Source organism: Cygnus olor, chromosome 22, assembly GCF_009769625.2.
Source record: "Cygnus olor isolate bCygOlo1 chromosome 22, bCygOlo1.pri.v2, whole genome shotgun sequence".
Taxonomy (NCBI): domain Eukaryota; kingdom Metazoa; phylum Chordata; class Aves; order Anseriformes; family Anatidae; genus Cygnus; species Cygnus olor.
Window position 1 is genome coordinate 7,712,910 of NC_049190.1, and position 26,530 is coordinate 7,739,439.

The 26,530-nt window shown below is 51.4% G+C and overlaps 2 protein-coding genes across 15 annotated transcripts in view; both read left to right on the top strand.

Annotated features, from left to right (window-relative positions):
• The window catches only part of MSANTD2 (Myb/SANT DNA binding domain containing 2), a 30,029-nt gene extending 13,480 nt beyond the window's left edge, over positions 1-16,549 (top strand). For 6 of the 11 annotated variants that reach the window (XM_040534343.1, XM_040534342.1, XM_040534344.1 and 3 more), the window contains 3 exons: positions 547-805; positions 5,858-5,918; positions 14,789-16,363. In XM_040534343.1, the coding sequence (XP_040390277.1) occupies positions 547-805; positions 5,858-5,918; positions 14,789-15,647 (1,179 nt within the window). In that variant the 3' untranslated portion in view covers positions 15,648-16,363. The other 5 variants (XM_040534348.1, XM_040534349.1, XM_040534350.1 and 2 more) reach the window with 5 other exon arrangements.
• A 1,892-nt stretch (positions 16,550-18,441) lies between these two features.
• On the top strand, positions 18,442-25,932 carry ESAM (endothelial cell adhesion molecule). 4 transcript variants are annotated; one of them, XM_040534443.1, is made up of 7 exons: positions 18,442-18,537; positions 23,476-23,633; positions 24,123-24,336; positions 24,413-24,568; positions 24,800-24,922; positions 25,019-25,157; positions 25,491-25,932. In XM_040534443.1, exons 1-7 carry the CDS (start codon positions 18,492-18,494, stop codon positions 25,822-25,824), a joined length of 1,170 nt encoding a protein of 389 aa, XP_040390377.1. In that variant the 5' UTR covers positions 18,442-18,491; the 3' UTR covers positions 25,825-25,932. The 4 variants fall into 4 exon arrangements, with proteins under 4 accessions (XP_040390377.1, XP_040390375.1, XP_040390378.1 ...); XM_040534441.1 differs by having other exon boundaries at positions 24,413-24,922; XM_040534444.1 differs by lacking the exon at positions 24,413-24,568.
• The last annotated feature ends 598 nt before the right edge of the window (positions 25,933-26,530 follow it).

Below are 26,530 nucleotides of genomic sequence, written 5' to 3' on the forward strand. Positions count from 1 at the left end.
TGTACCTTATGTCTTCTTACCAGAGTAAGGAAGGTTGGACTGTCTGTGCTTTTGGGGACTCTTCTTTCTTTCTTCCTTTCCTTCTCCTCCCTGCTTCACCTTCTCCAAGCTGTGGCCACAACACCAGCTCTGCTTTCTCCTCCTTGTAATAGGTGTGCATTTTCTTGGCTGGTTGGTATCTCTGACTGGGGATCTATTTTTTTTTTTCCCTATGTTACATAGCAGGTCTGGGGATTCTGAAGTGGGGAGGAGAATAAGTTGCCCAAGTTAAATCTGATGAACCTGTAGCTGCTATGCAACTTTGTTCTGTGTTGTAGATGTTAAAGCTAAAACACTGCATCAGGAACCTCGGATAAAAACGATGCTTCCTGCCAGGCGTAGATTAACTTGACAGCCTTGCATTTAGCTTGTGAGCGTGTGGCAAATACTGAGCAGCAGAAGTAAAAACCTAAAGTCTGCCTAGCAGTTGTGTAACTGTCTGCAAGTGAATGTGTGCTCTTCCGAAGCATCGCCTCCAGGTGATTAACATGCAGTTTTCTGTCTTAGACCCTTCGCAGGTGTTACAGCCGTGTGAAGGAGCATGGTGTTGGGAAGAGGAAAAGCAGCTACACGTTTGAACAGCTGGAGCAGGTGTTTGGACAGGGAGGATGGGATTCCCAGCCCTGCCAGCCTGTCCTCATTAACAGCAGTGGCTTGTATCAAGAGCTGGAGTCGGATGGCAGCACGATGGAAGAGTATTCGCAGGAGGACTGGGGAAACCACAGTCAGGATCTTCATTGCTACCAGACTGGTGAACAGGAATTGGGTAAGAAATCCCGTTAGTGCGTCTCCACCCTCTGATGTTACCTGTGCTCTGCATTCATACAGTACTGACTTTGGTGTTTGGGACATAATGTGCTCAGATGCTAAACAGCTGATCTCCATGGAGAGAAAAGGGAGAGAAATTGCTCCCTGTTCATCACCAAAAGCAAACAGTGGTTCTTGAAGGCTGGTGGAGTATCCAGATCAGGAGAAAAGGGTTATGTGGCCAGAAACCTTGGAAAAGAAGACAGTGCATTCCCTGTCTCTCCTTTCCTTCCACCCACTACCTTGGTTTTACCAGATGTTTTCCCTGTCAGCAGTATTCTGCTTTGGAGGCCCTTGGGTGCCAGCTACCATTCAAACGCTGTTCGCTTAAATATGAGCAGGATTTAGAGTCATAGAACCATTAAGGTTGGAAGAGACCTCCAAGATCATCTGGTTCAACCATCACCCTACTACCAATGTCACCCACTAAACCATGTCCCTAAGCACCAGCTCCAACCTTTCCTTGAACGCCTCCAGGGACAATGTTCCTCCCTGGGCAACCTGTCCCAATGCCTGACTACTCTTTCTGAGAAATGTTTCCTAATTTCCAACCTAAACCTCCCCTGGTGTAACTTGAGGCCATTCCCACTAGTCCTGTCACTAGTTACCTGCAAGAAGAGGCCAACCCCCAGCTCCCCACACCTTCCTTTCAGGTAGCTGTAGAGAGCAATACGGTCTCCCCTGAGCCTCCTCTTTTCCAGACTAAACAACCCCAGCTCCCTCAGTTGCTCCTCACAGGACTTGTGTTCCAGGCCCTTCACCAGCTTCGTAGCCCTGCTCTGGACATGCTCCAGGCCCTCGATGTCCTTCTTGTAGTGAGGGACCCAAAGCTGAACACAGCACTCGAGGTGCGGCCTCACCAGAGCCGAGTACAGGGGGACGATCACCTCCTGCTGGCTGCACTATTCCTGACACAAGCCAGGAGGCCGTTGGCCTTCTTGGCCACCTGGGCACACTGCTGGCTCGTGTTCAGGTGAGCATCAATCATCACCCCCGGATCCTTTTCCTCTGCACAGCTTTCGAGTTACTCTGCCCCCAGCCTGTAGCGCTGCTTGGGCCAAAAGTGCAGGACCCAGCACTTGGCCATGTCGAACCTCATCCCTTGGCCTCTGCCCATCGACCCGTCCTGCTCAGGTCCCTCTGCAGGGCCTTCCTACCCTCCGACAGGTCGACACTTCCCCCCAGCTTGGTGTCGTCTGCAAACTTAGTGGGGGTGCACTCAATTCCCTCATCCAAGTCATCAATAAAGATATTAAAGAGGACGGGCCCCAACACCCACCCCTGGGGAACACCCCTGGTGACCAGACACCAGCTGGATTTCACGCCGTTCACCAGCACTCTCTGGGCCCTGCCACCCATCCAGTTTTTAACCGAGCAAAGCGTGTACCTGCCCAAACCACGGGCTGCCAGCCTCTCCAGGAGACCGTGTCAAAGGCCTTGCTGAAGTCTGGGTAGACGACATCAACAGCCTTTCCCTCATCCACCAGGAGGGTCACCAGCCATAGGAGGAGATGAGGTTGGTCAGGCAGGACTTGCCTTTCGTGAACCCATGTTGACTGGGCCTAATCCCCCAGTGGTGCCGCATACATTGTATGATTGCCTTCAAGATGACCTGTTCCGTCACCTTTCCTGGCACCGAGGTCAGACTGATAGGCCTGTTGTTCCCTGGGTCCTCCTTATGACCCTTCGTATGGATGGGCATCACATTATCAAGTCTTCAGTCATCTGGGACCTCTCCGGATGACCATGACCACTGATAGATGATGGAAAGCAGCCCAGCAATCACATCTGCCAACTCCCTCAGCACCCTCAGGTGGATCTCATCTGGTGCCATGGACTTGTGACAGTCCAGGTGGAGCAGCAGGTCTCTGTTTCCACCTGAACTGTGGGGGGTTTCTTCTGCTCCTCATCCCAGACTTCCAGGTCAGGAGGCCGAGTACTCTGAGGATCAGTGGTCTGGCTAGTAAAGACAGATGCGAAGAAGGCATTAAGAACCTCCTCCTTTTCCTTCTCCTCAGCAGTCATGTTCCCCCCTGCATCCAGTAAAGAATGGAGATTCTCTTTGGCCCTCCTCTTGCCATTAATATATTTAGAAAAACATTTTTTGTTATCCTTGACCTTAGTGGCCAGGTTGAGCTTGTGCTAGGCTTTGGCCTTCCTGATTTTTCCTCTTCATGTCTTGGCAGCTTCCTTGTACTCTCCCTGAGTTGCCTGCCCTTTCTTCCACCAGGCATAAACTCTCTTTTTCTCCTGAAGACACAGCAAAAGTCCTTGGTTCAGCCACGCCAGTCTTCTTCCCTGTCGGCTCATCTTATGGCACACGGGGACAGCCTGCTCCAGCGCCTTGAAGACTTCCTTCTTCAGGAGTGTCCAGCCTTTCTGGACCCCTCTGCCCTTCGGGACTGACTCCCAAGGGACCCTCCCTACCAGTGTCCTGAACAAGTCAAAGTCTGCCCTTCAGAAGTCCAAGGTAGCAGTTTTACTGATGCCCCTCCTGACTTCTCCAATAATATTGAACTCTACCATGTCATGGTCACTCTGTCCAAGACAGCTCCTTACCACCACATCTCCCACCAGTCCTTCTCTGGTTGTGAACAGCAGGTCTAGCGGGGCACCCCCTCTGGTAGGCGCAATAACCAGCTGAGACAGGAAGCTCTCTTCCATGCACTCCAGGAACCTCCTAGACTGCTTCCTCAGGACTGTATTGTTTTTCCAACATATGTCTGGGAAGTTAAAGTTGTCCAGGAGGACAAGCGCTGGCGATTGAGCGACTTCCGCCAGCTGCTTGGAGAACTCCTCCTCTGTCTCTTCATCCTGGTTTGGCAGTCTATAGCAGACCCCCACCAGGATGCCTGCCGTATTGGCCAACCCCCTGATCCTTATCCACAAGGACTCTACCTTTTCATTCCCAACCCCGAGGTCAACAGCATTGGAACAGTCTCTAATACAGAGAGCCACGCCACCGCCCCTCCTTAGCTGCCTATCCCTTCTGAAGAGCTTGTAGCCATCCATTGTAGCCAACTCCAGTTACAGGAGTGGTCCCAGCACATTTCAGTGATGGCGACTAGGTCATAGTTTGCCTGCTGCACAATGGCTTCCAGCTCCTCCTGTTTGTTGCCCATGCTGCGTGCATTGGTGTAGATGCACTTGAGTTGCACCATTGCCTTCGCCCTCAACCCTGGGACTGCTCCACCAGGCTTATCTCTGTCGGGTCTCTTTTCCCCCCAACCCCCTTTATACGTAGTTTAAAGCCCTCTTGATGAGCCCTGCCAGTTCTCGGGCTAGAGTCCGTTTTCCGCTTTGGGACAGGTGGGACCCATCTGGAGCCATGAGGCCAGGTGCCGAGTAAACCTCCCCATGATCAAAAAACCCAAAATTGCTGTGATGGCACCAGCCTCTCAGCCATGTATTAATCAGCTGGGCCTTCCAGTTCTGCTCAGTATCCCTCCCCACCACTGAAGGGATTGAGGAAAACACCACCTGCACACCCACTCCATCCAGCAACCACCCCAATCCCCTGAAGTCCCTTTTGATAGCCCTCAGGCTTCTCTCAGCAATTTCATTTCTGCCAGCCTGAATTATCACTAATGGGTAATAATCAGAGGGGTGAACAAGGTCAGGTCAACAATGTCCAAGCTGCTGCTGTTGGTACCAAGGACTATAAGAATGTTTCTCCTTCTTCCCATTTATCCTAACTGGTATGTTTGCTTTAAACATGTAAATATGCTTATGTCCAGATGTGGCTTTCAAAAAGTAAGCAAGCTCACATGCTTTTCCTGCTTGAATTAGTGGTATCAGTTTCTCTGCGTAAGAATCAGTACATTAATTGATTTGGAGATTTGCTTGTTGCCTGTGGTTTATTTGATGTTGTCAAACGGAGCCAACAACCATATTCTTAATCAAAAAAGAAAGCACATGAATCTGGGCAGTTTTGTCCAGCTGCAGTGGAAAAGTGGGTTTCCTTAAGCATATTTGTATCTCTTGAGCTATGGACCTTATGGTGCGTGTTCTTCCCTTGTGTAAGCGTAGAGAAGCAGATCTTATTTTCATGTCGGAAACAAAGTTGATCAAATTCAGCAGAGACTCAGGTGAGGCAGTAGTTAGAAGATGAATTGGGGGAAAAGCTGTTGGTGTGCCTTTCCTTGTGATTTGTAGGCTGAACAGGAACGGGAGTTGCAGTCACATACCTATACACATCTGTGTTCAGGGGACCGGTGAATGCAGATGCTTTGAAAGAGGATTAAATTGCAATTTGGTATTAAAACAGCCAACTTGCAAATTAACCATATTCTAGTTCTCTTAGAGTTCTTCCCTAAGGAGTTTAGGAGTCAGAAATATGGTGAGAGAATTTCTCTTAGGAGAGAAATGGCGGGGAGATGATGATGCTTCAAAACATAAGTAAATGACAGCTAATTCCATCTAGTTGTTCTGGTGACTCAAACTGTGGTCTCCTAGTTTGTCACCATTTTCATTCAGTTGTATTACAGAGGCATTTGGGTGCACTTAGGCTTACAATATTCTTAATGTTCAGAGAAGTTATGAGAAAAGCATTTAGCACACAAAATCTAAATGGAATACAGCTGCATTTGTTCTGGTGCTTGCTCTTCAAATGTGCTATTGAAAGCAGAATAGTCTCTCTTCTTTTTTTTTTTTCCCACAATGTAGTTCGTAATTAAATTGACTTGTGATTTAATAACAGGAATTATGCTATTGTCCTTGAAAGGTTTTGCACTTGCAGAGAGAGATGCAGATCTTGTAACTGACCATGTCATATAAAAGAATTATTTTTTTTCTTGTAAGAAGGATGTAGGATCTGGAGCTGTCTTGTGTATGTGGCAGAATTTAGTGGACTTAAGAAGCAAGTTTGATTTCAATTTCAGCCTTAACACACACACACACACACACACACACACACAGACACAGATACAGACACAAAAAAAAAAGGGAAGAAAAAAAACCCACCAGGAACATTATTTAAAACATAACTGTGTGTTGGAATTCTACCTTTCAGATGAAATGCCTACCACAAAAAGAACATTAAAGATAAAACAGGAATCTTCAGAAGACACTCAGTAAGTAATTTATGAATGTTTTACCCTGGAATGTATTTCCCTGGGGATATTGTGCAGGAGGGAGGATATTTGAAACTTCTGATTATAATTATAAATACATTGTGCAAGACTATTCATACAGTTGAATCTGCTTTATGCATTATTCCAGTTACCTCAGAACATCTGAAAAGCTTCACAACTTTGTCCATTCTTGGCTTCATCATACAGCAAATAAGACTCACTGCATGAATGCAAGGACTTAAAAAGTGGATAATATACACATCAGAACTGTTAGGGATGTGTGTGGGCAGGCCGCGGTTATCATGAGATGAGTCCAAACTCTTCAATCTATTTATAATCTGTTTTTTCCATCTGCATGAACTTGCCTGAATTTTGCCCCTTTGGACATAAGGAAAAAATAACTTTTTTTTTTTATAAAGCAGTCTTTGTGTTGTAACATTTTTTTCCACTAAACCAACTACAGGTTCATAACTTGGGTACCTAGGTGTTTACATGTGCAATGATGCACAGTGACTAGATATTTAAAATGGATCAAAAGGGGAATATAGGTGAAGTGGAGGAAAGAGACTGACGAGACACCATCTCAGTAGTAGTGTGTATTGTTGACTTGGCTTGGTGTGAGTAATGCTTGCATGAAAAGTTCGTGCATTTCCCCTCCTTGGTGGGAAGGCATGCCAAAGCTCGTGATTTTTATTTTTATAACTTTCCAGATCTGACTTGTAACCTTTTGGATTGGTTTAATCTGACAAATACTGGAGCATTTAAAATGTTTTGAGCATGTGAATCTCCATTGCCTCGCCAACAATAACACGGAGTATTTCAAAAAATGAAAGGAATTGTGCCATATTTCTTCAGACCAGGGCTACTTTCTTCCAGCCTCTTGTGTTTTAATACTCATAGGGTAACTGTAGATCAGAATGTGATGAACTGAGCTATTTCAAATTGGCTTGCAGGCCCTTTAGGGTGGGAACACATGTGGACCATGGTGTCTTACACCACCAACCCTTTTATAGGGTTGGCTAAAGCAAATACGGTATTTCCTATGCTGGAAAGTGAGCTTGTGTATGATGATAAATCATTGTTGCTGTACACATCTACAAAGTGTCCCTAGCTAGTAATGTAACAGTTTTTTTTTTTTTACTATAACTGAGTAATTTTTTAAAAAATCTCCCAAATCTTTTTTTTAAAGTGACCTTTGTAATGGCTTAGATTCATCAAATTCCTCTCTTCAGATTCATTTTCCAGGATTAGCCTGTACCTGATGGTCAGTTTTGTTTTCCTTAATGTGGAGCAAATTCCAGTTAGCAACTGGAGAAAAATAATTTTTTTTCACTCTAATCATTGTTGTTGCCTCTTAGAACAGCCCTGAGAAGCTCCTCATGGTTAATTTCACCTTCAGGATGTGCCTTAGGGAGTTGCATTGAAAATAAACCTGAATGTTCTGAGGTCAAGGCTCAGAGGAGCATGTGGTGTGTTCATACTGTCTGATCTTCTCTTCCAGATTTCTGTTGTGTAGATGCATGGCTGGATCAGACTGTCCAGAGCCGGGGTTTTATTTTCTCCTCCCAAGCTCTCTAAAATTCACGGGTGTCTCTGAGCTCTTGGGCATTTTGTGAAGCATGCAGGTGATAAGCCAATCTTACGTGCTCAGTGGAAGCACAGAGCATTTTCCAACACAGTGATTTGCTGAAAGTGGCTTTTTTTCTCCCCTCTGAGGAGCAAGGAAGTCAGACTCAGATCAAACCGACTCGGATCGTGTCTTTTAAAGCTGTAAAGAAACCTGAAAAACATGCTGTTTCACTACATCAAGCAATGAAAAGCAAAGAAGTAAATAAGCATTCTTCATGCCTTCTGCACTGTCAGGGATGTGAAGTAGAAGGTGTTATAGAATCATAGAATACCCTAAGTTGGAAGGGACCCATAAGGATCATCGAGTCCAGCTCCTGGGTTCACACAGGACAACCCAAACATCAGTCCATGTGTCTGAGAGCATTGTCCAAACGCCTCTTGAACTCTGACAGGCTCGATTCTGTGACCACATCTCTGGGGATCCTGTTCCAGGGCCTGGCCACCTTTCGGTGAAGAACCTTTCCCTAACCCCCAGCCTGACCCTCCCCTGTCCCAGCTCCACGCTATTCCCTCGGGTCCTGTCACTGTCCCCAGAGCGCAGAGCTCAGCACCTGCCCCTCCGCTCCCCTCGTGAGGGAGCTGCAGGCCGCCATGAGGCCTCCCCTCAGCCTGCTCTGCTCGGGGCTGAACAAACCAAGGGACCTCAGCCGCTCCTCACATGTCTTCCCCTCCAGACCCTTCACTATCTTTTTTGGGCACTCTCTAGTAGTTTTATGTCCTTTTCATACTGTGGTGCCCAAACCTGCACACGGTGCCTGAGGTGAGGCCTCACCAGGCAGAGCACAGCCGGACAGTCCCTTCCCTTGGCGCCAGCTAGCAGCGCCGTGCCTGAGGCACCCCAGGGTGCGGTTGCCCTTTTGGCTGCCAGAGCAGTCTGTTGACCTGTCTTCACCTTGCTGTCAACCAGAACCCCCAGATCTCTTTCTGCAGCTGCTTTCCAGCCTCTTGTCCCTCAGGCTGTACGTATAGACAGGGTTGTCCCCTGCCAGGTAAAGAATCTGGCACTCATTCTTGCTAAACTTCATGTGGTTGGGCAGTGTGGCCCAGCAGTGTCAAAAGCAGATTTTCAAGTTAGGGGTTTGAAAAGTGGAAGATTGCTGCATGCTGGTGTGCCAGGGTTTACTTTGTCCAGTTTAGCACCTCAGCAGTTGTCAGCAGTTGGAATCAGCAATTGGAAAATCAGCAGTTGGAAATCAGATAAGGAAATGAACGTTCAGACTGGAGTGATTACAAGCAGTCTGGAGAAGCCTGACAGATACTGTCGATAAGCTGGGTATTTATTATCTTTAACTTAAAAAACTTTTAAAAACTGAAAAAAAAAAAAAAAAAAAAGAAAAATGTCTAATTTTGAAAGCTGCAGAGAATAAATAGATGCCAAAATTATTCATGTTTTTGGACGGTGTTTTAAAATGCATGTAGCTTATTTCAAAGAACACAGGCCTCCAGTTTGTCTGCTTTCTTGGGCATGTGGAAATTTAAAGCTGAAATAATCTCAGTAAAATTGGTGGAAGTGATGATGTGTTCAGAGAAGATACATTCACGTTTTCTGGTGAATCTTGTGTTGAGATGTTTAAAGTGGAGAATTTCCAGTGTGGAGATGCCTGGCTATTTGTACATGTGTTCCTAAATTGCTGTCTTTGCTTCTCCCTCCCATGGGCTTTTGGAAGGGATTTCTCTGCAGTGCTATCACCTCCATATCCCTGAGGCTGAGCATGGCACTGTGAAAACCAGCAGCAGTCCATCAGGAATCCTTTGCTCCCCTTATGAGGGAGCAGATTCCAGGAGCTGAGCTGAGCAGCTTGTAGAAAAACATGGGAGCATGGTTGTAGAAAACACATAAAGATTATTTCCCTAACAGGAGGGATGAAGGTGAGAGTGTCTCTAATGTGCTTGCTATAGGAAACTTATCATTCCACTACAGTGCACAGCTTCAGGCTTTAATACTGAGCTCTCTGAGCACTGGAACTTTTTCTGACTGTTCTTCTTCTGATAAAACATACACATAAGAAGTCACCATTGCTATCAACAGACCAGAGGTCTGCAGAAGCAAGACAGCGTGCTTTGCTTCTGCCTGCTGTGTGCCAGGGGTTGAGCTCTTCCTTGAGTTTAGCCAGCATCCGGACCTGGTTATGCATCAGCAAACTTAGTGCCTTGTATCTCCAAGCAAGCTGCACAGCCTGTTAGCACTGACAGCACTGCACCTCTTGACTTCAGATAGAAAACAACTCCTCTTTAAAACAACTACTCTGTCAGGTGGACTCTCCCCTATTGGCCATGCTGTTGCATTCCCTTGGCATGCTACTGCCTCCCAGTAAACTGTTTTGAAAAGTGAAATGCTACTTAAGATGCTGTTCTACTATTTTAAATGTGAGGAGTTTGGTTTTTTCACTGCAGGCTTTTGGAAGGTGAAATAGAAAAAGCCTGGGGAGTTAGATCCTTCACTGAAACCAGCTGTTTCAGTTTCTTTGAAGTCTGCTTTTGTTTAGAAACAGTGCCTGAGAATAAATTTGCACCAAGTCTTGAGACTTTCCTCATTTGAGTTGCAAAAGCTTCTGAGAAGGAGGTGCAGATGACCAGTCTGAGCCAGGTGCTGAGGGTCGTAGTACGCAACGTGGTAAAATGCAGCTCTAGGGCACCTTCTGCAGATGAATAATGAGATGGCCCTGTGTGTCACAGGGCTGAACCAGGGTAAACTCTTTACTTGCTCAGATTTTGTTTCCTTGCTCTAAAGAGAGAGAGAAATAACAGTTTGGCTTCTACTGACTGTGCCATGTTAGGTGTTTCTGTCTTCCTGCAACCAGCAGAAAGACAAGAAGCGCTCTCAGCTCTGTGTTCTGGCAGAGCAGCTGCCTGTGCTTGAGCCACATCACATTAATTTAGCTGTTACCTAGCAGGACAGAGCTGCGGTGTAAGTGATTGCAAAACTACAGCTAAGGGGTTTATTCCCAGTTCCCACTCAATTGCCCCCCTACCCAGTGTGTCATCCCCCCGCCCAAATTTTGCATGCCTGTGAAAGGAGGGGCTGTCTTCACAGAGTTAGCTGTGCCTTAAGCTCTTGGCTCTGGAGAATGGGGGAGCACAGCTACAGTACTGCATGCTTCCCGGTTCCTGGGCTTGGCCCCATGTGTAGTCATGACTGTAGCATGATTTGGGGGTACTTGGTACCATTTTTCATCAGCCAGTGTTTTGGTCAAGGTGCAGAGTGCCCTTATACCTGGAGGTGCTGGGTGGGGACTGGGAAAGTGAAGCTCAGCAGCGGGACTGCTGCTGAGCTATTGGATCCTGGTGTAAGTGGGGAGGGGAGATGCTAAAATGAAAAGCAGAGCATTTTTAACATTTCTTTTTCCCTACTGCTTCCTCTGTGCTCAAGCTGATAGATTCCCTCCATGGGAAGCCCGTATCTTCTCTGATATGTGAGGTGCTGCTGGAGATTGTCTCTAGTGAAATTATTCTTGTTCCCAGCAGGAGTTGTTTGATGAGTGACTAATTTTTTTTTTTACCAGAGCTTCAGCTCTATTTTATGCTGAACTAAGTTTAGCAATAGTATTTATGGTGTAATTAATAAAGGTGGCTTTTTTTTTTTTTGTTCCTAGCTTTTTTCCTTCACTGTTGAATGAAAATCTACCCACACTGTGTTCTCATGTATCTGAGTTTGGATGGGACTGTTTCCTTAAACTGAGTGTGGCTGTCTCTCTTCTGTCTCTCTTTAATGGAATGAATGTGTAATGCTGGTAAAACAGGCTGCTGTTGCACGGCCCTGCACTGAGCCAGCTGTTTACTATGTCACCTTGTGTGTCTTGTCCCCAGAGGATGAACTTACACTTCCAAAAGTCTAAAGCGCAAGTCTGAGATGACATCTTCCAAGCGTAGTGACACTGCTGCTCAGCATCTGAAGAAGCATCAGGAAAGCTATAGAGAATGTTCTTTCCACTTTTATCCATTGAAAAAGTTCAGGCTTGTATGCTGTAGGGTTTGTAAACATAAATGTATTTGAAGTAAATACTCATGTGCTTTTCTTGTATGGTGTTTCTCTCCTAGTCTTCTCTTCTGCTGCTAGGCTGGGGAAAGTGGAAGTGACTTCTAAGAAGTAATTTAAAATAAGAAAAAAGAGTTTGTTGACAATGCAACAGGTGTTTTTAACAACCTCTGGCTCTTACCTTGTGCTTTCCAAGCAGTTTCCCTCCTTAGTGCTCTACAAACTCTGTTACGTGTTGATCACAGCAGCGATGCGCTTACCAAAATGCCTTTTAAGGTTTATCCAGACATTCTTCTGCTTGGTTGGCAAGATTGCTGCTGCTAGAAAGCTGAAATACACTGCATGCTAGATGGATAAAGCCCTACCTCTCACTGGGTGGAGTGAGTGATTTCGGCCTGGGCTGCTCAGACTCAGTGTGTTGGGCTTGGGCTTGTGTGAAGCTTGCAGAGCCAGTGGTCACCTAACACGTGTAAAGTTGTTCAGCAGGGAGCGTAACAGTCCTGAGACCAGGCCGACTTCAGTCTGCCAAGGAAGAAATGGATAGCTTAGAGTAAACCCAGCAGTTGGAGAGCTTTCCCAAAATCACGTGTTGCATTTGGGAAAACGCAGCGTGCCAGTCCGTGTTCCTTTATATTAAACTTCACTGTGGAGTTGAACCACCTGCCTGGCAAACTGAAGTCAGTCCCCAGCAGTCCTCTGAGTAAAATAGATAAAACTTGGGATGCTGTTGCCTCTTCATTTTTGTCCCTGTAAAGTAAGCTGGAGCATACTAGGCTTGATTTGGATGTGCAGCACCTAGGAAGAAAAAAAAAAAGCTTTTTGAGCTGAGAAGCTGTGAAGTTGATGGAACGATTGAACCCCTCTCGCGCTGTGGAAAGGGTCTGTAGCTCCCAACGCTTTTTTTCCTTTGAACCGTTAGATCAATATAATGCAAAAGTGGAAAGAGATACCTTTATAACCTGCCTGTGTTCCACGTAGAGATTTTTTGGGCAGAAAAGTAACTGTGAGAATCTCAGCCCCGTGTCTGTCCCGTGCAGTTTGTGGGGTGTTGTCTGCTATTGCTTAAGGAGTTGTTTCATAACCGGTTGATACTTCTGACCTTACAGTCTCACCAGTCTCATGCCCTAACTCTGTAGGGAGCTGTTACAGACGGCTGATTTTAGGGAATTAAAGCAATCTTCGTGAACACAGCAAACACAAGTTGCCTCAGGTAAAAAGAAGCAGCTTTGGCAGCTCCTCACTTACTGCAAGCTTGTGGAGCTCTGCTGCCTTTGGTGCTGGTCCATGATGAATCGGCAGAGGTGGGTGGTAAGAGCCCGTAAGAAGAAGGGAGTTCATGTGCACCCCGCAGAAGAAAGCTCTGTCACCCGCTGCAGGGACTGAGGTGCGTTATGTCGTTCTGATGGGAAGTGGGAGGAGAAAACGCATCCAGTAGCTTCAGCCCCTGATCCTCTCTGGGACGTGGTGACACCCATATGATTGCAGTGCAGATTTACAGATGTAGTGTAACAGGTAGGTGAGGAGAGTTGAGTGGAGCTAGCTCTCAAATGACTTTGGCTGGACCAAGATGTTTCTCAGTTACCAACAGTATTGTGCTATCTTCCTGTGACTTGGATTATAGGGCAAGAATTCTCAAAATCAATAGTTCTGTCTACTAATTATGTTCGAAGTGTCTCATTCATCCTGCTTACTTCAGATGTATGCAAATGCTCCTGCCTGATCGCTTAGCAATGCGTGAATCCCTGCAGTGAAACTTACTTTGACACTGGCGTCGTTATTAGCAGCCAAAAGAAATCTTTGGAAATGCAAGCGCTTCGTTATTTGATCTCTGGAGGGATTTCAGATATGCATCGTGGTGCGGCTTAATGCTTCGCTTGTGTCCCGATCCAGCAGCAAGCTGTGGAGTAGGGAATCTTCGCTTGCATCTTCTGCTCTGCAGAGGCGCACTTGTCGCGGGTGGATTTGGGTTGTGGTTTGTGGCCTGGGTGAGTTCTCCACGTCCCGGGAGCCCTGTTTCTTGCCCAGTGCTGGCAGCGAGCCTTTGGATCTCCTTGGCTTGTTTTGTGTTTTTACAATTACAACCCGTTGTTCGCTGACACTAATTTCAGGGTAGTGACTTAGGTGGAAGCATGTGAGTGTCGGTAACAAATTAGGGATGCAGCTTCAGTTGTCTTTGATGGACCGCGTGCTGATGTGCACGCACAGCTTCTGGGCAAGATAGTAATTTTCCAAATAAGCAAGAAGAGGATGTCTGCGTGCAGTTGGTTGAAACGAGAGCCTTAGGTAAGAGGAAAAGAGGGGGATTGCTCTGGAAAAGTCAGCCCTGGTCTTCACTGTAGTTGCTCACTGTGCTTGCAAACTTTTTTTTTTTTTCATTTGGGAAGCTGAAACAAAATCCATTTCCATTTTTGGAATTATGGAAGCGTGGAGGTAAAAACAGACAACCCTTTTGCCTCAAGAAGAAAGGAAAGTTCTGGGTTTTTTGTTTTGTTTTTTTTTTGAGCAAGGTGAAGGCAAATGCACTTAGACTTCTGTGAGGAAACAGCAGGACAAGCTGAAGCAAAGTATTTCAGGGCTGTACATGCATCTGTTAAAAAAAAAAAAAAAAAAGAGTTCACATTAATTTAGTGGTACCAGAGAAATGTTTGCTTGCAGTTGCTTTTAAGCAATACAGGTACATTTCTACAGTGTGGTTCTGGGTGTGGTGGTAGCAATAAGAGCAGAAATCTTTCTCTGAACCTGAACTTGGAGATCTCTCAGCAGGGCAGCTCACGTTTTCTTCTCCGGGTTATTTCCAGCAGAAAGCACAGTTTGCTAGAGGGGATTGGATGGAGTTCAGTTTCTTGTTTGAGAGTTTTTTTGTTTTGTTTTTGCTGAGGTTAATTAAAAGACATCAGTGTGGTGTTGCAGTCTGGAAATTCATGTAGCAATGTAGGATGTATACAGTAATTAAATACCCATGGCTTAAAAAGCAGTCTAGCAAATGTGCAGCGTGGTGGTTCTTTAGCTCCTCAGCACGTGAATTTTCGCAATTGTCTTGTCAGCCTTGACACTGCCCAATTCATAAAGATTCTGTAAAGCAGTGCTGAGATCGAGCCTTCCCCGTGCAGACAGCAGCAGCCCTGCTCGCACCTTCTCTGCTGTGCCTTGTGCCGAGCAGCAGATTAGTGTTTTCTGAAAGCTGGTGTGTTGGCTGGGGTGGTTTAGCAGCTCTGATCTTAGCCGAGCGGTTACTGACAGCTTACCCTTCTGTTCATTTTTCCAGGAAGCGTGACGTGATGCAGAACATTATGCAAATCCTGGAGTCTGTCCAGTTGAAGTGGGAGCTGTTTCAGAGCTGGACAGACTTCTCCAGGCTACATCTCTCTAACAAACTGGCCATTTTTGGCATCGGTTACAACACGCGCTGGAAGGAGGACATTCGCTACCACTACGCAGAGATCAGCTCGCAGGTGCCCCTTGGCAAACGGCTCCGGGAGTATTTCAACTCGGAGAAGCCAGAGGGCAGGGTTATCATGACCAGAGTACAGAAGATGAACTGGAAAAATGTTTACTACAAATTCCTAGAGATCACTATTAGTGAAGCAAGGTGCCTCGAGCTGCACATGGAGATTGACTGGATACCCATTGCTCACTCCAAGCCAACGGGAGGAAATATCGTTCAGTATTTATTACCAGGAGGCATCCCCAAAAGCCCGGGCTTGTATGCCATTGGGTATGAAGAGTGTCATGAGAAGCCCCACTCGCCTCTCACGGAGCACCGAGGCCCCGATCCTGGCAATGAGACTCAAGGGGAGCTGGAGGTGCCATCACCGCAGGCCTCTCTCCGGGTGGGGGTGGAGATGGAGTCTGCCCGAATTATCTACTGTTACCTTGGCATTGCCGAGGTCAGGACTCTCCAGCAGTGCCTGTTTTTACATTTTCAGGCAAACACCAAAACCTTCAGCAAAGAGTGGGTTGGGATCAATGCGTTTTTATCTCAGAACTGCATTGTAGAGCCCGGTGTCTCACCAAAATCCATCTACATCAAATTTGTGGAAGTGGAGAGGGATTTTCTTTCTGCTGGCTCTTTGGTAGAGTGCCTGGAAAAAGCCATTGGATACCCCTTAAAATTTAACAACTGAATCTCGTCCTTCATAAGGATTAGGGCTTCTGCCTGTTTCCATCTCACTACCGGACGTTTTCAGATCCTGTCTGTTCACAGCCGGGCAAGTAAGACTTTCCACTTGAAACGTGTTTCAGAGGGGAAGATGCTTGCGGGCAGTTTCAAAGAGCTCGCCGCAGGCATGCGGGACAGCCGTAGACCAGCCGGATCTGCACCGAGCAGCGCTGCGATGAGAGCCCTGTACATGAAATGACTGTAGGTACATTCCACATCGGACTGAGCGTACGCTTGGCGTTTCATACGAAAAGCGGTTTTTCCACTGTCTCATTTTTACACATCCGTCTCTAAGTGTTATTACAGATCTGAATAAATAAGCAATAGATAATGGCAAGTTAAACCTTGAATCACATTAAATGAGACTGTTTTTCAAAGCCACCCTAGATACTATTGTATATAATTTAGAATTTCACATTTTTTCACCCATCAAGTGTTCTCCTATCCAAACAGTGTTGCCTGCAAAGACTTTTGTTTCTGTGATGTATTCCACTTTACTAGTAGTGTTGCCATATCTGCTTTTATTTTATTTTATTTTATTTTTAACATTAAAATAATTCCTGGGCTTTTATTATTTTTTTTGAGTTCTCTTTAGCCTCTGTGAGAATAACCTGGCAGCTGGGAAACATTTTGTCAAACCATGCTTATGGATACAATCAAAGCTGTGAGAACTGGGGTGGGGGGAAAGGGGGGGGGGGGGCACGAGGGCTGGGAGGAAGCATTTAAAGCCTTTTCAGAAGTGTTACTATATAAGCCCCATTACTTTGCTGGCTGGTGCTGGCGTTTTTGGTTTTTCTAAAGCTCATTGATCAGTGACGTTGTGACATACGATGAATGTGTCGGTCCTAATAAAATCAAGCAAATGCGCACGGACTCCTAGAGCTGTCTTTCTCCTCCTGGGGTGGGATCCATTTGCAGGGACACAGCTTTCCTGCCGGGGCTCTGAGCAGCACCCTGGAAATTTCCACTGGGGCTTCGTTCCAGAGGTCGTCCCTGCGAGAGCCTTTCCGTTTTGTTTGTATTGTGGCTGGGGTCGGCACCTATGGAGGATGGTGAGTGCGGCTCTGCTTGTTTTGTTACCAGCATGGGTGCGTGAGCATCCCTCTTGCCACGCTTGGACAGAGGGTTTGGGGAGAGGAGGGAGTGGAGGTGGCTTTGTGGCCCCGGTTGGTGGCTGTGCCTCAAGGGCTGTGGGACAGCAGTGTGTCCCGTGGTGGAGCTGAGTCTCCTCCTTTGCCTCCAGCCTCTGCCTTCTGACCCTCTCCCCCCCCAGCTCTGGACATGTCTTCAGCTTGGGAACATCATCTGCGGAGTGGCAGCAGGGAAGACGAACAGCCTTTGGAAGTGCTCCGTGGCCCTTGGCACCGCTTCCCAGCTGCATCGAACGCCCACCGTTTAGGAAACGCAAGGAGACGCCTTTGCCCCCATCGTTTTCCTCAGGCTCGATATGGCTCGGCACGGGGAGGCTCCTCCTCGCTGCTGCACGGCAGCATTTGAAGGACTCCTTGTGTGTTCAGTGACGACTTTCCCTGACAATTTGGGACTGGAAAAAGCAAGCTAAGGTCAAAAAAGCTGCAAATGCGGCCAGGCGCTGAGCGTGGGGCTGGAGAAATGGGTGGAAATGGGGCTCTTCCACTTGGGATCCTCTGGCAGTGGGGGCGGGTTGCGTGGGTTTAAGGCTTCTCAGGCTGTCCGGTGCGTGGCCTCACCTAGCAGAGGGACTTCTTGTTTCTCCTGGAGCGTTGAGCGATGGAAGCACGTGGGGAGGCTTTTCGGGGAGAAATAAGGGTTCTACCACCCGCTAGGGCCAGGATCAGCAGCAAAGCCTCTCCCGGTGCTCTTCCCAGCAGAGGGCATCCGGCGGCCGGGATCGCCGGCCTGCAGCCCCCGTCCCGTCCCGTCCCGTCCCTTCCCCGCTCTTCTCTCGCCAAGATCCGTTCCGCCAGCCCGGGGGGGATCCCCCAGTGGTCCCCAAAGCTTCGCCCGTCCCCAGGGCCGCGTCCTGCCGTGCTCGGGGCTGCTTTTGCTGCCGAAGGGATCCGCTGGTGTCCTCCGTCGGTTGGGGCCCGCCAAGCTCCTCGCCTCCTGGCTACCCGCAGTCCTCGCTCTGGGAGGATGCGCCGCGTGCCCCGGCCCTGCAAATCCCCCCAGCCCCCCCCCCAAATCCCTCTGGGACCTTGCCTCTGCCCCAGGCCCCGTCCCCGCTCCTCGCCCCAGCCGCAGGCAGGCCCAGGCCACGCAGCTCGGGGGCTCGCAGCGAGCCGGGGCCGCTTCCAGCCGGGGGGGGCAGAACGTCCCCGCCTGGTCTGTTCGGTCTGGTTTTGAGCGACGCTTTTCAGGGCTTTCTGAGGAGGAACGCGGCTGGTCGGGGGCCGCCGGGAGGAGGAAGAGCCCTGCGGGGCCCTGGGGTCCCCAGGGGAGCAGCGGCGCGCGTGACCCCCGGGGAGGTGACAAGCAACGCCCCCCCCCCCCGGCCGTAATATCCTAATTAATTATTAATAACCCTACTAATTAACAGATAACCGTGATTGGCCGGAATGGGGGGGGGGGGGGGGCGGGCGGGGGGGAGGCGGTTTGGACCCCCGGGGTGTGGCTGGGGAGAAGAGCCCCGCCCCCCTCCGCCGAGCCCCGCCCCCCACCGCCGAGCCCCGCCCCCCACCGCCGAGCCCCGCCCCCACCTGCGGGGCGGCCCCACCTGGGCCCCGCCCACTCCCCCCCGCCCCAGACCCCCCCCCCCCTCCTCCCGGCCCCCCCCCCGCCCCCCCTCCCCGGCGCGGCCCCGGCACCGGCTGCGGCTCCGGCTCCGGCCATGGGCGCGCTGCCGCCGGGCGCGCTGGCTCTGGCTGCACTGCTGGGTGAGCGCCGCGGGACGGCACCGGGCGGGGAGCTGGGGGGGCACCCGGCAGGGCTCCCGGGGGCTGGGGACGCCGGGGGGGGGGTGAGGGGGGGGGATACCGGTGGGACTAGGTGGGAAGCGGGGGGCACCGGGCACGGCGCGGGGGTACCGGGGGGGGGGGGGGCACCGGGCAGGGCGCGGGGGGGGCGGCCGGTGGGACCTGCGGGGCGGGAGGGAAGCGGGGACCGACGGGGGGAGCCCCAGGGGCACCCCCCGGCTCCTCTCCGTGTTCCCGATCCCCTGCCAGAGGCAGCTGCCGCTCCTCGGGCGCTGCGAGGCGGGGAAAGCAAACGGGGCCGCGGAGTTACCCCGGGGCGGTGCAGAACCCCGCTGCGCCCCCGGGGACGGAGCGGCACCCCCGAAGCCCCGGACCCGAATCACCCCGACGGGACCAGGGCGCGGGGATGTGGATGTGCTCCTGGCCCGCTCTCCCCTTCCCTGCTGACAACTTGCTCTCCTGCACAGCGCTGAGCAGAAAAAATCAATTTATTTTTTTCCCATGATAAAACCTGCCGCCTCCCCCCCTGTTTACCGATGCCTCCAAGCTGGCCTGGCCGTGCTAAGTGGAGAGGGTCTCAACCCCTCTCTGTCTAGGGGCTTTTTTCCTCCTTCCCTCCCCCCCCCATCCATTTCCATCCCTTTTTGTGATCTTAAGGGAAAGGTTGGAAGTGCTGGGTGTGCTTCAAAGGGAAACAGCCCTTTGAGTTGCTGGCAAAGGAAATGGCCCCCAAAACAATGGCAGTGGCGCGGCGTGCTTGGGTGGCATTTCCTCCATGGCGGGACACTGTCTAGGGGTCCCCGGTCCCAGGAGACAGCTGTTTTTCTTTTTTTTTTCCTTTTTATTTTGATTTTTTTCCATTAAAAAGCCATTAAAGGGTGCTGGGATGAGCTGCTGTGTTGTCTACAACGTAAATTTGCATGGGGTCATGCCAGGTTGCCTGGACGAAGTCGTGCCGAAGTCTTGGGACATGATGCTACAAGACCCAAATTACCCCATAGCATAGAAATGCGGTGAAAAGATGTTTGGGCACCAAATTGGTGGGTTCAGATGCTTTCAAACATCCCATCCTACTCTATGGGGTCCACATGGGATCACAGCAAAACTAGTGATGGGAGAAAGATGGGAAAGAAGAAAGAAAAACGAGGGATGATGCTTGGTGGCCCCGTTGCTTCTTCCTTGTCCCCGCGTCGCCGGCCGAGCAGTGAAATTTGGGGCTGGGCATGGCGGGGGTTAAAGCTGGCTGCCCGTGTCTATCTATAGCAAAGTCGCATTTTTTTCCTGATTTTGGCTCTCCAGAGGATACGGCACTTTCTGCCCCTGGGTCGTGAGAAAAGCCGCTGTGGATTTTCCCAACGGGCGCCGTTCCGCGGACCAGCAGCTCCTATCGGCCCATTTATAAATAGTCTGGAGCTGAGGGAGGGAAGAAAACCCCACGGCTGGGTGGGTGCAGGCTCGTTTCCTTGAAGGGCCACGCAAGGCGGTCTCTTGACCTTTCTCCAAGGCTCTTAGGGGCCGTTTTTCCAGTCATATTCCTGCTCGGCCACCGTTTCCGCTCTGGCGAAGCACGAGCCGAGCATATTAAACCCAAGCTGTCGTCTCTCGGTTTAATTTCTCTCTCGGTTTCACATGGCCAGATCGCCTTAATCCTATAGAGTGAGGGCATCAAACGCAATCCGTCTTCAGCCCATTAATTCCCAAGTGGTTAATAGCTTATAGGGTCCGGCTGGGCGCTGCGGTTTTGGGGAGGATGCTTTTCGCAAGAGGATTTGGGGGGGGATGGGGAGGGGGGCATTTTAATGTGGGAGGCAGCATTTTGGGCTGAAATGGTAGGATTTAGCCGGTGGGGTGGGGGGGGGGAGGGGGAGAGGGCAGCTCAGTGTTTTATACAGGTGCTGCAGTTTGTCAATGAGGTTGCGCAATCACTGCTAGAGGTGTGCAGGGATTTAAAGGCTTTTTCTGAAGGAAAAAAACTGGCAGATGGGCTCAAGCAGAGGGAAGCCCTCCCCAGGCAGGTGCTTAGCTCAAGGCAGTTGGATAAAAACCTGAGTTTTTCATCCCAAACAGCAGCCGGATGGCCCCCAGGGACGGCAGCAGGCGAGCGCCCCAGGCACCCATGCTGATATGCATATGCACACCCCGAGCAGCTTAATTTTTTCTATCTGTTTAAAGCATTAGAGGATTTGCAGCGGCGAGGTGGCTAAATCTGGAGCTGATGCCAGCGGCAGCACCCGTGCGCCAAAGGGTTCGGTCCTGGTCGCCAGGGAGCTGACCACTGGTGCTGCATCCCTGGCCTGAGCTCAAGCACCTGCTCTTCCAGCACCTTTTGGGGCGATTCCTCCTGCATGAGGGGCTGTGGGTCAGTTCTCCAAGAAAAAAAAAAAAAAAAAGGTGATTTTGGAAGCAAGCATCCTCCAGAAAGACAACATTTGTGCTTTGATGATAGCGTCGCTTCTCCCCAGCATGCTAGGGGTGATGATGGAGCTGCGATCTCAGATCTCCATTGCTGAAGGATGACAGAGCAATGCTGCGGCCACAGATCGCTATCGAATTGGTTGTCACTAGGTTTCAGCGTTAATGCATGCTTGTAACAGCAAAGGGAGCTTGGTCTGGGGTAAGCGCTGGTGGATTTGCTGTGTTTTAGACATTTCCACGTGCATGGGTACTAACCGGCAACAGGGAGGGATAGAACCACTGGAAAAAGGCGTCTGCTGAGCTTCGCCACTGATTCCCAGTGGGACTGGGAAAACATGGCTTGGGCTGGCTACACTGGGACAACTTCAGGCCGGTCCTGCAGCCCTCATTTGAAATAACAACTCGATGACATAGGAGCTCGGTGCAGAAGTGTTTGCTCATGGCCATGGTGACCCTGTGAGTAATGATATATGTATTTGTTGCTGTCTCTGATCTTGGAAAGATTTCAGGGCTTTATCTTGAGGCAAAATTGATGGGAAGCCTGTGGCCGGTGCCAAGAGCATCTTGCTCTTCACTCCCTCTTGAGCCAATGTTGGTGCCCAGCTGCTGCTCAGCTCCAAGAACTTGGCTTTCTACCTTAACTTTGCGTGTCGTGCACGGCTTTCGCTGTGCTTCACCTGGGCCATAAAGATGCTGATGGGCTGAAAATCCCGAATTTTCATGGGGTGAAGAGTGCAGATGTTGGGGGTGATTGGTTTCCAAATCACTGCTTTTCACTCCCAACCTGCTGTGACCCTTCGGCTTCCCATTTCCGACCTTAAATGAAAAATGCGAAACCACTTGTGCGGCTTGGGCTCATCTGAGTAGTTAGTGAACCATCCTCTGTATTTTATTTTAACTTCTTTTAATTTAATTTAATTTAATTTTTTGTTTTTGTGATGCTACTTGCATTCGAGTGACCTGTGCTGCTGTCTCCACCATGTTTTCCCCCCTGGGTAGGACTTAAGGTTTTATGTTCTTAGGTTGGGTTTAGCTATTTTTAAGCGCTGAGGTGTCCGCCCTCGCCCAGCCAGGGCTGATTTCTCCTGCCTTTCCTTGGCCAAACCGGCCCAAGGAGGGGACCGGTGTGTGTGTGTGTGTGGGTGTGTGTGTGTGTTAGGACTTTGAATTTGCGGGGGGAGCCTGTGTTATCAGCTGGCGCAGGGCTTCCTGCCTGGGGCCGCAAGGCGCCGTCGGGAAGCTGCGCCGAAGCCTTGTTGGGGGAAGAGCGGATGCATGCAGGAGGCTAAAAATACCCCCAGGCGCCTTGTTTTCATCTTCCCGCCCTGGAAAAAAAATCCTGGAGAAGTTTGTGTGCGTGTTGGGGGGGCGGGGAGGGAGAGAAAGGGGGCTGTGAGAGCGGGGGCTGTGCTTGGGTGTGAGTTAATTTGAGGGTTAAACCCATCCAAGCTGTGCACTGATGCCCAAATCCCCCTGTTAGCTCCTTTTCTCCTTTTTGCTGCAAAATTTGCCCCAAATCCCCCCCCAGGCTGCGATGCCTGGCTGTGATGGAGCAGCAAAGCCCCCCACCCCCCCATTTTTTCGGGGTGAGGACAATGGGATGGGGACAGCCAGCGATGTGGGGATGGGGCAGCCGTGCTGGGGTCACCCATGGCATTTAATTCTCAGCCCTGGAGGGAACCCGATGCAAACCCTTTCCGGGCACCCGACCTCGCCTGAGCAGATTATTTTCCAGCTGATCCTTTTCAGAGCAAAGCTGGGAAATAATCCCACCCCCCGCAAGCCAGGCACCCCCCTTCCCTGACCTGTGGCACCCACTCTGATCCCTCCCTGCTCCTGACTTTATTTTTGAGGGAATTGACGGTGGGGGCATTGACACCCTCACAGCCCCGTGGGATGACGCTGGGGGGGTGGGGGGCGCACAGGAGGCCACACAGCAATTATCCTGGTTTAGCACTTGTGGGGGTGGCAAAGGACCTGGGAGGGTGCAAAATGATGCGGGGGTGCTGGCTGGGTGCCTGCACTGAAGCAGGTGCTATATGGGTGTCCCCCATAAAAAATGAAATCGCGCAGGGGCAGGAGGTAGCTCCAGCCCCAGGGCTGCGTGGCATCCTGTGGGCTTCTCCAAAAGCGATTGGGGAGCTTGGGGATTTATCCCTGATGCACCCGGCAGCCTGGGGCAGAGGCTTTCCCATGCTCGTTTAGTGGGGGGAAGTGGCCGTGGGAGGGGAAGGCTTTGTCCTGCATCCTCTGGCTGGCCGGAAAGCCCTTCCCGTGGCAGGGAAGGAGGAAAAATTTCCTCCTGGCCCAGCCTCCAGGCGATAACATGCTTTGTCTTTTCTTTTCTTTGGAACAGGGTGTTTTTCTAACAATTGGTGGGGTTGTTATTTTTTTTTTCCTTTTCTTTTCTTTTCTTTTCTTTTTTTTTTTTTTGGTAAAACTGGCACCTGGGGTTGAGTCACGTCCCGTTTTCCTGCTGGGCAGGTGTCTGCTCGGCTGTGCTGGAGGTGCACGTGGGGACAGGCTCCGTCTTCTCCGTGGAGGGGCAGGGAGTGGTGCTGCCTGCCTGGTACACCAGCCGCTCGCAGAAAAAGCCCTATGTCACCTGGCTGCTGGATAAGGCTGATGCTGACCCCTTCCAGGTGACTGGGGGGGGTGGGCAGAGTGGGGAGGTGCCTGTGGTGCCTTCAACATGGGGGATGCTCGTGTTGCCCACAATGCGGGGGGCGTGCCCACGGTGGGGAGGTGCCCACAATGGAGAGATGTCCATGGTACCCACCGTGGTCGTGGAGCCCACTGGGAGGGATGCCCATGCTGGGGGGTTGCCCATGATGGAGAGATGCTTGGGGTGCCCCTGATGGGGAGGTTCCTATGGTGGGAGGATGCTCCTGGTGCCCGCAATGGGGAGGTGCCTACGGTGCCCGTGGTAAGGAGGTGCCTATGGTGGTAGGGTGCTCATGGTGCCCGTGGTGGGGATGTGCCCTTGGTTCCCATGCTGTGGATGCTCAGGGTGGGTGAGGATGGAGGTAGCTCACGTGACTGCTGCTGCTCCCCAAAATGTGGGGTTTGGAGGGGTTTCCCCTCCTGCAGTGCCATCCGGACTTGTCCGAGCAGGCGTTTTCTCTGCGCAGATCCTGACATACCTGGATGGGGTGGTGAAGGTGGAGGAGACAGAGCTGAAGCCCCGCGTGGGGTTCCTGTACCCTGTCCTCACCCACAACATCTCAGTTTTCATCAATGCCACACGGGAGCGTGACTCGGGCCAGTACATGTGCACTGTCAACGTGGTGGATGATGCCACCAGCACGGGCAAGAACGTGGCCGTCATCAACCTCACGGTGCTGGGTAAGGGCCTGCAGGGCGCCCCGGTCCCCTGTGCCCCTCCATGTCCCCGGGGCCGGGACTAATGTGGTGCCCGCAGTGCCGCCAGCCCCCCCCGCCTGCCGGCTGCGGGGCAGCCCCGCGGTGGGGGCCAACGTGACGCTGAGCTGTGCCTCCGAGAAGGGCAAGCCCTCGCCCACCTACCAGTGGCAGCGCACGGCGCCCACCCTGCAGGTCTTCTTCCCCCCTGCCCAGGGTAAGGTGGGGCTGGGGGTGGGGGGAAGTCCTGGGAAGCTTTGGAGGAGGGGGAGAGGTGGAGGGGCTGGGGTCTCATCCCCTGAGCTCTGCCTGCTCCCAGCCTTGCTGTGCGAAGGGGGGAGGAGGGTGAGCATCCCCTTAACCTTGCCCCCTGCTATCACTGCCGTACCGAGGTGGGTGTGGGGCAGGGGGGTAGCCATGGGGCAGCACCCCAATTCCTCCCCTGCAGACCGGGCTAGGGGCACCCTCAAGCTGACGAACCTCTCGCTGGACATGTCGGGCCTCTACGTGTGTGTGGCTGAGAACCAAGCGGGGTCGGCTGAGTGCAGCATCATCCTGGAGGTGCACTCAAGTGAGTACGTGTCCGCAGGGCTGGGGATCGGGGGCCCGGTCCTCGCAGCGAGGTGAGGGAGAGGCAAAACTGCCCCTGCCACCTCTCTCCCCGCAGCCAGCGAGGGGGCCATCATCGCCGGTGCCGTGCTGGGTTCCCTGGGCGCTCTAGCTACCGTCGCCTTCTTTGCCCGCCGGCTTGTCGGCTACCGGAGGAAGAAACGTGACGGCCAGGAGGAGGCAGCCAACGAGATCAAGTGAGGGCAGCACCCCCCCCCCCCCCCCCCCGGGACAGAGGTTCAGCAAGTTATTGCTACATCTCAGAATTAATGAGGGGAGGAGATTTCTGGTCATCATTAGATTTCAGAGTTAATGAGGATATTTTCCACCTCTGTTCCCCCTCCCTCCTGGGTGAATCCCTCTTTCTGTCCCCTACGTGGGGGGGCTCCTGCAGCTCATCAGGGCTGAGCTCTTCTGTTGCTCTGGGGGCTGGGGGGATGTCAGCCAAAAATACAGGTGATTTGGTGGAGTTCGTGGCGGGGAGCAGCCAGATTTCCAGCAGGTGTTGCCATTCTCTCCCCTGTCCACAGGGAAGACGCCGTGGCCCCCAAAACCCCCTCCTGGACGCGGACCCCCCCCGCAGATGCCATCTCCAAGACCAGCACCTTGTCTTCCATTGCGGGTGCCCGGGACAGACCCTACGGGGCCTCACCCCCCTCCGATACTGCCTCTGTCCTCACAGCTGCCGGCAGCTACCGGGGACCCCCCCGGGCCGGGGGACGTCCCCCCCCCACCAACGGGGCCCCCTGGCACCCCCCGCAAGCCCCTGGCCCCCCGGGGGGGCTGCCCCCCTCCAGCCTGGCACGGGCAGGCGCCATCCCTGTCATGGTGCCAGCGCAGAGCAGGGCTGGCTCCTTGGTGTGACCCCCCGAATAATGGGATGTCCCCCTCTGACATCTCACCCTGCCCACTTTTGGGGGCTTTTTTCCACTTTTTTTTTTTTTTTTTTTTTGAAAAGACGCCTGGAGCAGCTGGACTTGTCCTGCGGTTGTTTAATGGGTGTGGGAGGTGCCCGCGCTCCGGGTTTTGGTGGCCCGAGACTCCCCGCCGATGCCAGCACCCCGAAACAGCCCCAACTGGAGGAGGGGTCCTCTTTTTTTTTTATGTATCCGTGGAAACGGGGCATTTTTCATAAACGAACATTAAAAGTGTTGGGGGTGGGGGTTGGAGGTAGCCATGGGGGGAGGTGGGAGGAGCACTTTTTTTAATTTTTTTTTTTTTTGATTAAAATGCTTTGGGCTGATTTTGTGAGGATGCGGTGGGTTGTTGGCCCCACGTCCCTCAGGGTGAAGCCGCAATGAGTGTGCGATGTCACATGCCTGTGTAACGTCACACCAGGCAGCCAGGGCCTTCGGGGTCATGCTGACGGTGTGTGTTGGTGCGCCACTTGCCCCGCTGTCCCTCGCTGTGATGTCACAGCCTGCCATGGCTGCATCACACCTGCCGTGGCCGGTGGTGTGATGTCATGGGGGGGCGTGTGGCGTCACAGCGTTCAACTCTTGCCTGTGTGACCTCAGGCTGGCTGTCACGGGTCCATCAGAGATGTCACACATGCCTGCGTGATGTCACA

Excerpts from the sequence above, each read along its gene's own strand:
- ESAM (XM_040534441.1), top strand. The coding sequence starts at position 18,492 with ATGGGCGCGCTGCCGCCGGGCGCGCTGGCTCTGGCTGCACTGCTGG. Across the intron at positions 23,634-24,122 it reads CTGATGCTGACCCCTTCCAG|ATCCTGACATACCTGGATGG; the intron begins GTGACTGGGGGG and ends TTCTCTGCGCAG. Across the intron at positions 24,337-24,412 it reads CATCAACCTCACGGTGCTGG|TGCCGCCAGCCCCCCCCGCC; the intron begins GTAAGGGCCTGC and ends TGGTGCCCGCAG.